The sequence below is a fragment of the Ctenopharyngodon idella genome, chromosome 1, assembly GCF_019924925.1.
Source record: "Ctenopharyngodon idella isolate HZGC_01 chromosome 1, HZGC01, whole genome shotgun sequence".
NCBI classification, from domain to species: domain Eukaryota; kingdom Metazoa; phylum Chordata; class Actinopteri; order Cypriniformes; family Xenocyprididae; genus Ctenopharyngodon; species Ctenopharyngodon idella.
The window spans coordinates 159118-174873 of NC_067220.1; the positions used below are offsets into that span (position 1 = coordinate 159118).

Sequence of the window (15756 nt, forward strand, 5' to 3'; positions counted from 1 at the left end):
ATGCACTACACTGTGTTAAAATCATTCAAGATGTTAACTGTTTGCAGCAACATTTTATTGCTGTAGTGTCACAGGGTTGGCAATGCAAAACCAAAATGTATAAATGACAAAAAAAAAAAAAAAAAAAATTTTTTGCTTTGTATGCAATCGGCCATCTCACAATAACTATATCACTAAATAAAAACAGCTAATATCTGTTTACTGTAATGCACTGACCTCACTGCTTTACAACATCATATGCATATGCAGAGAAAAATCTAACATAGAAAGTCAAGGGTCAAGAGCCCAACTAAAGCAAACACTGATCTTCATGATGGTGGCATCATTTTTCTTTTTTCCTTTTCTTTTCTTTTCTTTTCTTTTCTTGACCAATAAAACAACATCTAAACCTCTGTTAATCTTCAATAAGGACTTCTGTGGACGTGTTACAGAAATAGTCAATCTGGTTAGTAATAAGTGAAGCTGGTAATGCTGCTTGTGGAGCTGTTTAATCAGATCTTGGGAGATTTACCCTGCATCCCAATGTGCATACTATCCACCCCATCTGCCCTAAATAGTATTGAAAATTACTAATGTCACATACTATTTAGGATGGGTAGTATGCACGATGAGACGCAGGCTTAATGTCTTCTTTTATCTTCTGTTGATTTCAAGGCTGTGACTGAAGTCAGTTGTAGTTCTTGTGTTTCTCTTTTCCTTCAGTGATTCTGCTTGTTAACAGCAGGTGTTCATCACTAGTGCTCAATCATCACTTAATTAATTGTTTAATTATCTCATTAACTTTAACTCTGCTTCAGTGTTACTTTAAAGGATTAGTTCACTTTCAAATCAAAATTAGCCCCAGCTTTACTCACCCTCAAGCCATCCTAGGTGTATATGACTTTATTCTTTCTGACGAACATAATCAGAGAAATATTAATAGATATCCTGACACATCCGAGCTTTATAATGGCAGTGAAATGGACCAATGAGTATGAGCTGTGCTTCCATTCACATACATCCATCATAAACGTGTACTCCACATGGCTCCGGGGAGTTAAAAAAGGCCTTCTTTTACAGACATGTTGATCTGTTTTATCAGTGCAGAAATGTTTTCTGAAAACACCTGCAATTGCTGATAAAGAAGCAACTCAACAAAAGTCAAGGGTCAAGAGCTCAACTAAGGCAAACACTGATCTCCATGATGGTGACCTCAAACCAAACATTTTCAATAAGACATCAACATCTAAACCTCTGTTAATTCTCAATAAAAACTTCTGTAGACGTGTGACAGAAATAAAGTCAGTCTGGTTAGTAATAAGTGAAGCTGGTAATGCTGTTTGTGGAGTTGTTTAATCAGAACTTGAGAGATTTAATGTCTTTTATCTTCAGTTCATCTAAGACTGTGGTTGAAGAAAGTTGTAGTTTGTGTTCTTATTTCTCTTCCTTTCAGTGCTTGTTCACAGCAGGAGTTTGAATGATTGAAATAATGTTTCAGGAACATCATACTAACCTTTAAATAACATTCTACTAACATTAAGGAAACTGAACATTTGCATGTTCTTGGAATGTTACAAATCAACGTTCCTAGAATGCTGAATTTTAGATCAAAATTAAGTTGAAAGAACATTTGAGGAACATTATACCTTATAAAAATGTTCATCTAATATCAAGAAAACTGGACCTTTTTTACATTCCCAGAACCAACACTAAATATTGAGAGAATGTTCTTATAACAAAATTCTGTTAGCTGGGTATTTTACCAGTGATTACTTTTTCCTGGGGCTACTATTAGGGCTAACTGGACCATGCTGATTAGTCAAAATCTTTGTTTCAAATATTGTGTTATCATAAGTCCCATTGCACTTACAGGAGAGCAGAAACAGCAGAAGAAGAGGAGGAGCTGTTATTAATGACATCACTGCAGGAAACTAAATCGTTTACACAACAACACGTCATCTATAGTTCCATAAAAAACTATAACATCAGTTTACTATATTATAAACACTGTAAAAATGATTTTACTGTTAGTAGTTTTTCACGGTTGAAACACATGAGCTCTGGATGTTCAGAGGTTATTATGAAAGAAAATGTTTCTCGCTTCAAGTTTCTTCTGTGAATGGAGATTCATTAGATATACAATATTCATTACTGAACAAATGTAACTCTTACCGTGTTGTAGTTTCAGACACAGCAATCAGACTGCAAATGCAAGCTAAAAACTTTCTTCTGCTGTTTTTGCAATTTTTTCCCTTCCTCTTTTTAAATTCTATTTTTGTCACAGTCACATTCAAGTTTGTCTTAGTTGTCATGGACTTTCAGTTTATTTTCCTTTTTTTTTTTTTTTCAGTTTATTTTCTTTTATTTTTTTCATATTCAGTGTTTTTTGTTCCGTTTTCACCCCTGCTTGCACCATAGACTTTCCACCAGTCAAACTCATGTGCCTTCAACAGGGAGAAAGCTCCCTCGAGAATCATTTAGAGGGGTTTCTGGATTTGCCCATCAGACCAACTTCCCAGACTACTGCCTGTGCACATTCCTGTATGTCGGACTCAATGCCGCCACACGTGCACAGCTGTCCGGAGAGGGGTGGAGTGGGTGCTGGCCTCCTGCGGATCAGCACTCCCCATCCAGTGCCCAGCCAGAACCATCCAGATGGCGAGGATCAACACCCTGAGCCCACTGCAGGTAGCGCGACAGGCCGCAATTTATGAGCCTGCGCCCACAAGGGTGACTTGGGATTACATCGCTACATCATTAAAACGTTATTAAAACAGACATATTGAACTGCTTTATCAATGCAGAAATGTTTTCTGAAAACACCTGCAATTGCTGATAAAGAAACAATTCAACAAATGTCAAGGGTCAAGAGGTCAACTAAAGCAAACACTGATCTCCATGATGGTGAATGAAACATTTTCATTAAGACATCAACATCTAAACCTCTGTTAATTCTCAATAAGAACTTCTGTAGACGTGTGACAGAAAAAAGTCAGTCTGGTTAGTAATAAGTGAAGCTGGTAATGCTGTTTGTGGAGTTGTTAAATCAGATCTTGAGAGATTTAATGACTTTTATGTTCAGTTCATCTAAGGCTGTGGCTGAAGAAAGTTGTAGTTTGTGTTCTTATTTCCCTTTCTTTCAGTGCTTGTTCACAGCAGGTGTTTGAATGATTGAAAGAATGTTTCAGGAACATCATAACCTTTAAATAATGTTCTACTAACTTTAAGGAAACTAGACATTTTTATGTTCTTGGAATGTTGCAAATCAACGTTCCTAGAATGTTGAATTTTAAATCAAAATTAAGTTGAAAGAACGTTTGAGGAACATTATACCTTATAAAAAAGTTCCTCTAACGTCAGGAAAACTGGACGTTTTTTACGTTCCCAGAACCAACACTGAATATTTAGAGAATGTTCTTATAACAAAATTCTGTTAGCTGGGTATATAGTGTGTGTGAATTAATGACTGAGTCAGAAAGTTGTGAATTCAGCAAGCAAAAAATTTACATATTGCAGCTTTAAGCATCAGAAACAACATTTATGGAACAATTCATTTCAGATTTTACTGCTGATTTGAAATATGTTATTAAAATGTGACTTTGGCCAGCAGTTTTTCAATATATTTCACCATCCAGGCAGAAAGGAGTTGGTCTTGCATGAGTGAAAAAGCTGCCTGAAAGTGTTGCAAATAAACTGACTTTCCTTGAAAGGGACTTTGATTATGTTTGACCAGCAAAAGCTGAAGCTCCAGTGACTAAAGTCGGCATTGAAATGGAAGTTGTGACTGCCTTCATTTCCGTATGTGATGCATTTCAGAGTGAAATTGTCACAGAATCTATGAGGGAGGACTCAAATGCAGGTTGAGTGTAACAGGTTTATTTTACAAGACAAGATGAGGAGGAGAACACAGTCCAAACAGTAGGCAGGGATGAGACACGATGACAGGCAGGTTGAAACGCAAGTTGCTTCTTTATTAGTAAGTAGACTTCTTTATTGAAATGTTGTTGTTCCGAACCACAGCAAGATTGTGAGTGTAATTTTGTGTAGTATTATAATCATTATATTAATAATCTGACTAGATAATTGGTTTTCTCTTGCAGTCTCTAAATGTAATGCTCTTTAATATCATATATATTATTGAATGACAGAAAAGTGTGAATTGTACAACGAGATCATTATTTTCCTGCTTTTCATTGGAAACATGAACAATACTGATACTTAAAGGTGCGCCTCCTCCAAAACACACAAAAAAAAAACACTCGGCAAAGCGTCACAAGAGGTGGCGTTAAACTACCTCATGTCTCAAAGCACATAACATTACAATAAAAATGAACATACATAAACAACTTAGAGAGCTTGTACCTGACTGCTGCAGATTCATTTCAGTGCTGATACTGTTGACATAGAACCGCATAAATCCGAGTCTGAGGACGTGAACTGCACCAGTTAGAACGTCACGGGTTGCCACCTCTTAGTTAGAGTAGTTATGGTGTGAACGCAGCATAAGCTGATTTTTTTATTTGGTAGGAACTGCAAAAAAGGTGGCTGCTGTTTGTTTGTCGTGCTCTGTGACTGATGTCTTCCTACATAAACTCTTTTTTTTTTGTTAACTAAACTTCGAACAAACAAAGTCAATGTACAGTGCAAAATTGCACTGACATTGTATCATTTCATTCAGACCGAATATAATGATTGAACGAACATTTTATGGTCCTACACCTTCCACAGATGATATATACTTATAAAAATACATTTAGACCATTTAACATAGTGATTGCTATCAGGATATGAGGAGACTTTCAACCAGTTTTACAAAAAAATGTTTCTGTATAAAATTACCTATTGCACCTTTAAGGTTAAAAACATTAATAATGTAAATGAAGTAAGCTTCATACGTGATACAAAGCATAAAGAAAAACACACTTCAGTGATTACACACTTTTACATCAATTCATTAACCTTTTGCTTCCATTGTTGCCCATCCATCTATAAAATGATCCCCAAATTACTTCAATCACATGTCATCATGGCACTCCTGTCAATCATTCAGGGCTCCGCCCACAAAGAGATGCATAAAGGCTGTAATATTTACTGTGTGTTTAAAACATTACAGCCTCTTGTTGTAATGCTGATTAAGATAGAAAGAAAGTGAAAACATTAATAATGATATTTAAATAAAAGCATCAAGAACATACCTCATGAGGAAAGAATAATAGGTCTTTTAGGTATTCTTACTTACTGGAAGATTTTCATACACAGACGAGTTCAGTTCGGATTTACAATCATCAAGTTGAGCAGCCTTTATGAATGAAGAGACAGTAAAAACATTACTGTGTTATTTAATTTTCCATATACTTAATCAAAAGATATTTGATATTTTCACACTGACATTGAGGAGCGTTTAATTCTGTTTGAGTAAAGATGTAGGAAATCCTCTGAACATTTACCGTAACATTCTCATACACAGGTTCATTCAATTCAACATCACAAGATTTGTGTCTGTCATGATGAGGTCTGGAATGAACCATCTGTGCCATTAAAAGAAAAAAAAAAAAAAACTGAATATATAAACAACTCACTAGATAAAGTCACAACTACATTTAAAGTTTAACTTTTAGTTACAAATTAATGTACCTGATCAGTAAACTACTGATAACCAAATAAATTGTTCTCACCTGAGACTCCTGTGTGTTATTTCTCTCTTTCATCCACCTGATTCCCCTTTAAAGACAATGATTTGACACAATTACAACCAATCAGAATTTATATGATGTTTAATACACAATTATGATTTTGAACCAATGAGGTTTCTCTAGGACGTGACACTGCCATTTTGAATGTGATGAAATCTGGTGTATCTTCAGGATTTACTGCAGTAAAGATGTGAGCTTCAGACTTCCTCATTCAATAACTAACTGAGTAGCTGTCAGTGTGGAAAGAGAGGATGGAAAATTGGAAATTTTGCCTTGGCTCACGTTCATCATGACGTCTCACTGAATTCACAACCTTCAGACTCAGTCACTCATTCACACACACTACATAGTACCACAGACACATATCTTACCAAATCAGCATCATGATGATCACTGCAGCTCCACAAACCACTCCAATGGATATGTATAATATCACCAGATGTCCTACAAAAGTGTAAAACATCTGAACAGATTCATTTTCTTCAATTTAGAAAGAGTAATGTAAGTGTATGAGCTGCTCTACCTTTAACAGTCACAGTTACAGCGTCTGATCTCTGAGATCCATGTTGATTGTAAGCCTGACAGTAGAAGCGTCCACTCTGTAGTGCACTGAAACTCTGTCCAGATCCAACAGCTGAGCTTTTATTCTCCTTAAACCAGCTGAAGTTCAGAGCAGGAGGGTTTGAATCACTGCTGCAGATCAGAGTCACTGAATCTCCTGCCCAAATCTGACCAGACTGAATGATGAGCACAGAGATGTTCCTCGGTCGGTCTAAAATAGATGAAAGAAAGTGTATATTAGTGTTTTGCAATTGTTAAACCATTAATTTGATGGTTACCACAGTTACTGAACCATCATTAACTCACACATGACGTTTAACATCACAGTATCAGAGTATGACTCATTATGTTCATTTCTGGATCTGCACTTGTATTCTCCACTGTCATCAGAGCTGATCTTTGAGATGTTGTAGATTCTTCCAGATCCTACAAATGTTCCTCGTTTAAACCAGCTGAAGTTCAGAGCAGCAGGGTTTGAATCATTGCTGCAGATCAGAGTCACTGAATCTCCTGACACCATTTCACCAGATGGACTGATGGACACTGAGATGCTGTTTGGTGCATCTAAAAGGGACAAAAATTAAATCCTTAAATCATCTCATTCAAACCCAATGTCCAGTTTTTAAAAAAGAACAAATGAATCTGTACTCACACACGATATTGAGCTGAACAGCAGGAGAGGTGTGATTGTGTCCTTGTACAGCACAGCTATATCTGCCTGCATCCTCTCTTCTGACTGACTGCAGCAGGAGTTCATTGTTTCTGTCTCTTCTCTCAGTTAATGGCTGTGAGTTTCTGTACCAGATGAATGTTGCTCTGTCAGTCAGAGTGCAGCTGCTTTTACATGTCAGACGGACTGAATCTCCCTCTGTCACTCTCTCAGGAGACTCCACCTGAAGATCTGAACACAACACACACATTATATCTAGTGCTGCTGTCATACACTGATTATTATTCAACATAATGTACAGAAGAAGAGAGAAACCTCATGAAAGTCACCTGTGACAGCAAGAGTCACTCCTGGTTTACCAAACCATTTTCCTTCTGTTATATTGGTGATGAATCTGAAATAGTACTTGTGTGAATCCTTCAGTGTCACATGACTCAGTCTCATAGTGCAGTTCTGCTGTTTATCTCCCAGATACTGAAGCCTCTGACTGTATTCAGGGTCCTCAGACAGATCTGGAGACTCAACACCCTTTTTTACAGTGCCTTTTGTCCAGAAGACTTTCTTGATCTGATATCCAGCAGGGTATGTATAAGTGCAGCTCATTATCACTGATGAGTCCTTTAGTGCACAGATGTGTGAAGGACTGTAACTCACACCCCAATCAGCACTAGAAACCCCTGAAACACAGAATTCATCCTGAACAAATTAGCAGCAGCATGTGCATAAAAATGCAGTATCCAATTTATCTTGAATGTTTCTGAAGTGTTGCATTGACTAACTGTGAATCATGAGCAGAAAGATCAGATGAAGAGGAGGAGCCATTCTGACTGACGTTGTTATCAGCACCTACAACAAATATACAGTGGCATATTTTTGAACTTTAAAATAATGACACATAATACCATATGTGTCACTATTCTTGGACATACAGATGAAAACATCTCGGGTTACGACTGTATCCCTGGTTCCCTGAGAACATGGAATGAGACACTGCGTCCTGAGACACTATGGGGAACGCCTCCACGTGACTGGTATCTGAATCAACTGTAAAATCACGGCAATCCTATTAGCTGGCGACAGTCTATGATGTCATACTAGTGCGACCAGGAAGTCTATAAGGGGTGCCTAGAGAACATGTCATCCACTTTTTTTGTCTGGAGAGACTGAACAGGCAGCCCGGAGGCATGGCCTCGAGACACAGTGTCTCATTCCCTGTTCTCAGGGAACCAGGGTTACAGTTGTAACCCGTGACGTTCCCTTTCGAAAGGGAACTCGCACTGTCCTGAGACACTATGGGGAACAAAATACCCATGCTGCCATGCTGAAGGGAGTGAGTGCTGAAAAATGGCTGTGACTAAGCACAATAATAGCAGTTTCAACTGAAATGCCAGAATCACTCCCCCTTCTGGTCACACACTAGGCTGTTAGTGACAATATTCCCTATGGCCACTGCCCGAGTTACATGCTCAATGAGAAAGTGCCTTCATATAGTACTGGAAGAACTTGTCAAAAGGCTGCTCAAGAGCTTGGAACCAGCATCTTCACTGGGAAGGGGTTCCTTTAAGGGAATACGGCCAGGGGCCAAAAGTCACTTTTAGGAGGACATTTTGTCAACCCCCAGAACCACCAGGGAGACTAACCTGGTCTGACTTGTGACCTAGTCTAACCAACAACCTGTCTGTTACCTAAACAGAGCCTCTTACCATAATTGCCTCATGAGAGGTAACCAGATGAGAGGAACTGCAGAAGAGGCAGTAACCAGCTCACACCGGACAAAGAGACATTCTGGGGAGCAGGACTCAGCATAGCGCTTTCCAACACTTACAAACAAAGAGAGTTACTCTGTTTGACCCTGGACCTACAGAGCGCTTCTTTTTAAAGTACTATGAAGGCTGGGTACTCTACATAGGCTCCCAAATGAGAGGAGCACCTCCAGCTCTTTTAGGAGCTGATCTACCAAGGGGGTTCACAAGAATCTCCCAACCTTTCAGACCAAACTCAGGGAGTGAGGCTTTCTATAGGACGATCCTTACCTGAGTAGAGTATCAACTAGAATGGGGTTAGAACTCAATCTGTGTACTCTGGGAAGCCAGGACACTCAAACTAGCTAGAAGTGCTAGGAATGTAGCTCAACCCGGAGGATTGCCAGTCTAAAATAGCCAACGGGGGTATGCAGGCTTGGAATACTCATTCACATTGCCACACAAGCGATGTACTCAATATATCACTTTCTACCCCTTAAAACCAGAGGTCTTTAACCCTGCTCCTGGGGACCCACTGTCCTGCAGAGTTTAGCTCCAACCCTAATCAAACACACCTGAACCATCTAAGCTCTTCAGGATCACTTGAAAATCACAGGCAAGTGTGCTGAAGCAGGTTGGAAATAAATTTTGCAGGACAGTGGGTCCCCAGGAGCAAGATTTAAGACCTCTACCTTAAACAATGGGAGTACAGATCCAGAGGTGTAAAGTCCAGGGGTCAGAAAGTAAAAGTCCTGCCATATTTTTTATTTCACCCACTGAAGCAGTGTTAAAGTTAATGAGATAATTAAGTGATAAATTGAGTGATGATTGACCATTATTGAAGACACCTGATGATAACAAGCAGAAACACCAAAGGAGAAAATCACAATTTTTAAACCACCATCATAGAGATGAGTGTTTGCTTTAGTTGCGCTCTTGACCCTTGATTTTTTTTAATATTAGAGTTTGTTTGGGCTGTTGTAACTAAGTTATAACAGCCAGACAAGCAAAGAGAAAAGATGATCAGGTGGTGTTGGTTATGTTTTCACATAATCAGTTTTTGACCTGAATCACTGAACTCATTTAGAGCCCAATCTCTGAGTTAATTTACATTATTGATTACAGCAGCACTGTGATTCTACAGCAGAAGATCAGCTTTTTCAATATAATCCAAAGGATTTCATAAAAGTTGTTCTGATAAAAAAAAAAAAAAAAAAAGTCTTTCTTTTAGACACCAAGAATCAGCCTGTGAATCTACCTCCATAACAGTGACTTCAAACTTTATTATTTTCAATAAAACAGCGCTAAGGCTTCCTGGAGGCTACTGTAAGTGAAGGCTGCCCGTGCAGGGCCAGCGCTAAGGGGCCAATGTTTTGCCAATGAGCAAATTCTCAGGGGCCCTGTGCTGGCAGCCCTAAGTGGGCTCGTAAAGGGCCAGTGCAGGCTTGTTTGCAGGGTATGTTCTCTAGGCGCCCCTTATATACTTCCTGGTCGCACTAGTATGACGTCATAGACTGTCGCCGGCCAATAGGATTGCTGTGATTTTACAGTTGCTTCAGATACCAGTCACGCGGAGACATTCCCCCTTAGTGTCTCAGGATGCTGTGTGAGTTTCCTTTCGAAAGGGAACACTAGCTCAACTACAAAAAAAAAAAAAAAAAAAAAAAAAACACCCACTGTATCTTCACTATAGCTTCACATGTACTAGAATGTGGTTCACCTAATGTAGCATCGGTGCCCTTATTGCATATTCTGATTTTGCTGAGTTAGATGCGTTCCTGGGTCAACATTCCTGTCTGAAAATGTTGTGCTAACCATATCTCTACCCTTAAACTTAACCCTACCCATAAATAATCCATAAAATAAGAGGGAAATGATAGATGAATTATACTGATGTAGAAGCACTTAACCCTGGTTGTAAGTCTAAATTTGACATAAACTGTAAACTGTCCCTTAAATCTGATTGGTTGATTGGAATGTTGATCATGCTGCACTGCACCCTGAACTTCCTCTTTCTTGTCAGTGAAAATTTGGCACCATCCATTTCGAGATTGATCAGAACAAACCAAAAGAGAAATAAGCTCTAGTTCTTTGCTTAATACACACAGAAATCATTAAAATACTTTATTTATCAAAGAAAATGAAAGCAACAGTCATTTTTGCACTGCATAAGTTCGGAACTGTCCAACGTTTTTCCCCTCTGCCAGAACGATGGCTTTTAATTTCGTACTGACAAACTGTTATGAAGCACCTTGGTTGACTTTTATCAGCGCATTGCTAATGTTAATAGCACATACTCTTGGGCTAGCTGTCACACTTTTACTCTGGTGAATATTTCTCATGGCAGGTTACATGCACTGTATAGAGACATAATTTAATATGTAAGTCTTGGATATAAGTCTATAATCACCCTTCATTACATAGTTATCTGTTGTGTAAAATTTTTTATCAAGGTGTTTGTCAATAACATACAAAATACTGCTAGAGAAAACACATTTTTGTGCTATTGGACTTTTGATTTTAAGCCATTTAGTTACTGAGACACAGCCCTGTGACAGCTAGCCCCAACCAATCTCCCCTAAATCCCCCACACATTAAAAAAATTGGACAGAATTGTTATAAAATCAAGCTCTTACCCGTTTCACCAACACTCGTGACTGACAGCACTACAAATGACAAGGGTGGAGACAGTTTTGCCGTTTTCACACTGAATGACATGTGATTAACACATATTTTTGCAGATCGAGCAGAAGAAGTTTTAGTTGACAACATTAGACTAAAGGCATAAAGGTTAAACTGAGAGAAACTTTAGAGGTTTAGAGGAATCTGTTGTGAACTTATGGAAAAATACATCAGTTATCATCATTTTTTTCATGACGGCGGTTATCATCATCCACAACTACTGAAGGACTTTATTCTCTCCCACTGGACTTGTGTGTGTACGTGAGATGCGTGGTGGACCAAAGCACTGTGAGACAAGGGAGGAGGGACTGAAAATGTGTCTAAACGTTTTTTTTTTTTTTTTTTTTTGCCCTGTTCGCATTTGTATTGTTCTACTACTTACACAATTATTTTAAGTATATATCATTATATATTTGCAATACACCGTGTGGTTTTTAATTATATTTTTAGGGGAGCCAACCCTCAGATGGGGTGGATCCTGACGCCCCTGCAATTTCCACCTATGCTGCAGCCATAACTAATCATCATTCTATTACATTGCTGATGGAGGCAGAATTTATTCACCTAAATGTCTGAAAGTTTTTATAATTTTATCTTGCAGCCTTGTTTTCGAATGCATCATAAACAAGGTCACAAATACAGTTTCCTTTTTAGAGTGAAAGTGAGAAAACCAAACACGTGAACATTTGACAGCAGCACCACAGTGTGATCACGTGACTCTCATAAGCGATGGAGAGACACTGAGGGACGTCACACAAGGAGGAAGAGGAAATCAGTCCTGTCAGAGTTCAGCTTGAGGCCTTTTTTTACATATCCAATATGGCCGCTCTAGTAGTGGAAGTCCTGCCTTCTAAATAAAAGATCAAATGAGCAGTTGGTAAAGTCATCGTGTCACTGCAGCTGCTTTTAAAAGCTCCAGTTTCCACAAAAACAGTTCTCAGATGTGCGTTCAGGACTGCACATGTGCATTGGCTGGACAAACCTAAAATAAACACATTTTTTAATGCTATTTGCACATAAGAAACAACATTTATGAGACAGTTCATGTCTGATTTTGTTGCTGATTTGAAATATGTTATTAAAATGTAACTTTGGCCAGCAGTTTTTCAGTGTATTTCATCATTCAAGCAGAAAGGAGGTGGTTTTGCAGGAGTGAAAAAGCTGCCTGAAAGTGTTGCAAATAAACTTTAAAGGGACTATGATTATGTTTGACCAGCAAAAGCTAAAGTTCCAGTGACTAAAGTCGGCCTTGAAACGAAAGTTGCAACCAACTTCACTTCCATATTGTGACACATTTCAAAGTGAAATGGCTTATAAAACAAGAAAACAAACAAACAAAAAAAAAAAAAAACAGAATAGGACTTGATTTATCCATCAGTTGTTGATTGGATTGTGAAAAGTGAGCATTGAAATGATCCACAGGTGTGTCAGCTAAGACTACTAGTATTGAGAATACTAATTTATTGAATGAAAGATGAATTCAAAATGTTCAATGTTAAAAGTGTATTTAATAGAACATTTGTATTCCTACACTGATCATAAATATGTTTACAGTGACACAAACAACAACAAAACACTAATAAACTATTAGCATGAACTGTGTGCAATTATAACCAAACAAGTCACAATGCATAAGGTAACCATATATTTTCATGACGACATTATTTGCCGGCCACAAGTCTTTGACTTCCACTAATTTATTAAATTTTATTTTAATAAAAAATTAATTCAAAATGTTAAATATTAAAAGTGTATTTACTAGAACATTTGTATTCCAGCAGCGATAGACTGGTGGTTAGCGCGCCGACATATGGCGCAAATGCGTTCACGGCGACCCGAGTTCGATTCCTGTCTCGAGGTCCTTTGCCGATCCTGACCCCCTCTCTCTGCCCAATGCTTTCCTGTGTGCTCTCTACTGTCCTCTCTGAATAAAGGCATAAAAATATAGCTTCAAAATAAACAATTAGCATTAACTGTAAGCCATTATAATCAAACAAGTCAAGCAACAATATATTAATATATTATAAGTTTACAAGGATTAACCATTTTGAAATGTTTAAAAGGCACATATCATAGTCTGGAGTGATGTCGAGAGAAGAAAGACAGAGTGGGACATTTAATAGCACAAGATTAATCTCTATTGAGAGCTGGACACTTACGGTAACATTCTCATAAACTGTAACATTCTCATACAGAGGGATGTTCATTTTAGGAGCGTTGGTGCAGGGATGAACAGCCTTAATGGAAGAGAGATAGAAGAAAACATGAGAACCAAGAGAAAGAGGAAAACAAAACTAGTTTCTGAATTAGGGTAGGGTCGACGATAAAGAAGTACACTTACCATCACATTCTCATACACATATGAGATCAGTTTATGATCAGAGTTTACACTCATGCTATCAGAATTGTTTGTGGAGGACTGAGAGGAAGAAAACAGAAAGAAATCCAGCAGTGTTGCAATCAGTTCAGTTCATGTTCAATGTCAAACCTTGTAGTTGAGCCCATATTGTAGTGAAAAGGACTGACCTTGGACTGCAGTTTCTTCCTGATCATACAGCTGCTCGAAAAGACAACATATTATATTAGCAACATAATATTTAACTACATAACTAAATACAAATAAGAAAATTCAGATTCTTACCAGGTTAGTAACACAATGATGAGAGCAGCTACAACTCCACAAAGTGATACTACAATTGCTATATGATATATCTTCCAATGTTGTACTGGGAGAAGAGGAAAGATAAAGAGAAACTAATCAGTTTACCTCCATTTAAAAAGAGTAATAGAAGTACATGAGCTCAACCTAAAAGAAACTCTTCATGTTTTGCGATTGTTATTCCATTAATTTGATGGTTAGTACAGTCACTGAACCATCATTAACTCACACGTGATGTTTAAAGTCAAAGTAGCAGAGTATTTCTCTCCATGTTCATTGATGGACTTGCACTTGTATTTTCCACTGTCATCAGAGCTGATCTTTGAGATGCTGTAGATTCTTCCAGATCCTACAAACATTCTTCCTTTAAACCAGCTCATTTTTGCAGGAGGGTTTGAATCACTGCTGCAGATCAGAGTCACTGAATCTCCTGACACTATTTCACCAGATGGACTGATGGACACTGAGACGCTCTTTGGTGCATCTGAAAAGGACAAAATTTAAAACTTTAAATCATCTCATTCAAGCACAATCTCCAATTTTTAAAAGAACAAATTAATCTGTACTCACATGTGACATTGAGCTCAACAGCAGGAGAGATGTGATTGTGTCCGTGTACAGCACAGCTATATCTGCCTGCATCCTCTCTTCTGACTGACTGCAGCAGGAGTTCATTGTTTCTGTCTCTTCTCTCAGTTAATGGCTGTGAGTTTCTGTACCAGATGAATGTTGCTCTGTCAGTCAGAGTGCAGCTGCTTTTACATGTCAGACGGACTGAATCTCCCTCTGTCACTCTCTCAGGAGACTCCACCTGAAGATCTGAACACAACACACACATTATATCTAGTGCTGCTGTCATACACTGATTATTATTCAACATAATGCACAGAAGAAGAGAGAAACCTCATGAAAGTCACCTGTGACAGTAAGAGTCACTCCTGGTTTACCAATCCATTTACCATTATCAGTTGTGAATCTGAAATAGTACATGTGTGAATCCTTCAGTGTCACATGACTCAGTCTGATGGCGCAGTTCTTCTGTTTATCTCCCAGATACTGAAGCCTCTGACTGTATTCAGGGTCCTCAGACAGATCTGGATGCTCTCCATTATCTTTTGCCAGTGTTTTGGTCCAGAACACTTTCTTGATTTTATATTTAGGAGGGTATTTATAAATGCAGTTCATTATCACTGATGAGTCCTTTAGTGCACAGATGTGTGAAGGACTATAACTCACACGCCAATCATCATCATCATCATCATCATCATCACTGAAACCTCCTGAAACACAGAATTCATCATGAGCACAATATATCATCAAAATGTGTTATATAATTTGATAGGTATTTTATCCTTAATAAATCCTTGAAATATGCAACATGCAATACATCAATGAGTGCAAAACAATTCTGTGAACAGTTGCAGTGACTCACCGTGAATCATGAGCAGAAAGATCAGAATAAGAGGAGTCATTCTGACTGACATCAGCATTGCAAAACCTACAACCAAACATGCAGACGATTTTCAAAATTATATTTTTGGTATTTTGTAATTAACCATAATTTGAGCGGTCTCCTACAGTGGATAGAAATCCCCTGTGAGATCAGCAAATCTCGCCGAGTTGGACGCCCACCTGTATCTATTACAGTTTTTCCTCAATCGCTTTGGCTCAGTTCTCAAATGAGAATTTTTTTTTTTCTCTCAAAACAGTTAGACTCTTGTTAACACCAGATTTAAATTTCTTATTAATTTAAGAAAATCACATGTGCTT

At 38.1% G+C, this 15756-nt stretch overlaps 2 protein-coding genes and 1 long non-coding RNA gene across 3 annotated transcripts in view; all 3 read right to left on the reverse strand.

The window, feature by feature from the left end:
* LOC127511277 (B-cell receptor CD22-like) overlaps positions 1-15756 on the reverse strand; it is an 83172-nt gene that overhangs the window by 16064 nt on the left and 51352 nt on the right. The window contains exons 4-5 of the mRNA XM_051892081.1: positions 14557-14805; positions 14272-14470 (exon numbers count right to left, since the gene is read on the reverse strand). Coding sequence (XP_051748041.1) covers positions 14272-14470; positions 14557-14805 — 448 coding nt within the window. The remainder of the gene's footprint in view (positions 1-14271; positions 14471-14556; positions 14806-15756) is intronic.
* Positions 3840-11326, reverse strand: LOC127498764 (B-cell receptor CD22-like). The gene is made up of 11 exons (XM_051868505.1): positions 11282-11326; positions 7683-7749; positions 7233-7580; positions 6886-7134; positions 6540-6797; positions 6196-6444; positions 6044-6116; positions 5655-5700; positions 5427-5507; positions 5219-5278; positions 3840-5107 (listed from the first exon to the last, which is right to left on the reverse strand). Exons 2-11 carry the CDS (start codon positions 7723-7725, stop codon positions 5087-5089), a joined length of 1428 nt encoding a protein of 475 aa, XP_051724465.1. The 5' UTR covers positions 7726-7749; positions 11282-11326; the 3' UTR covers positions 3840-5086.
* LOC127500679 (uncharacterized) lies at positions 13716-14209 on the reverse strand. The gene is made up of 3 exons (XR_007926385.1): positions 13969-14209; positions 13854-13884; positions 13716-13746 (listed from the first exon to the last, which is right to left on the reverse strand). It is a non-coding gene; the product is annotated as an uncharacterized LOC127500679 (long non-coding RNA).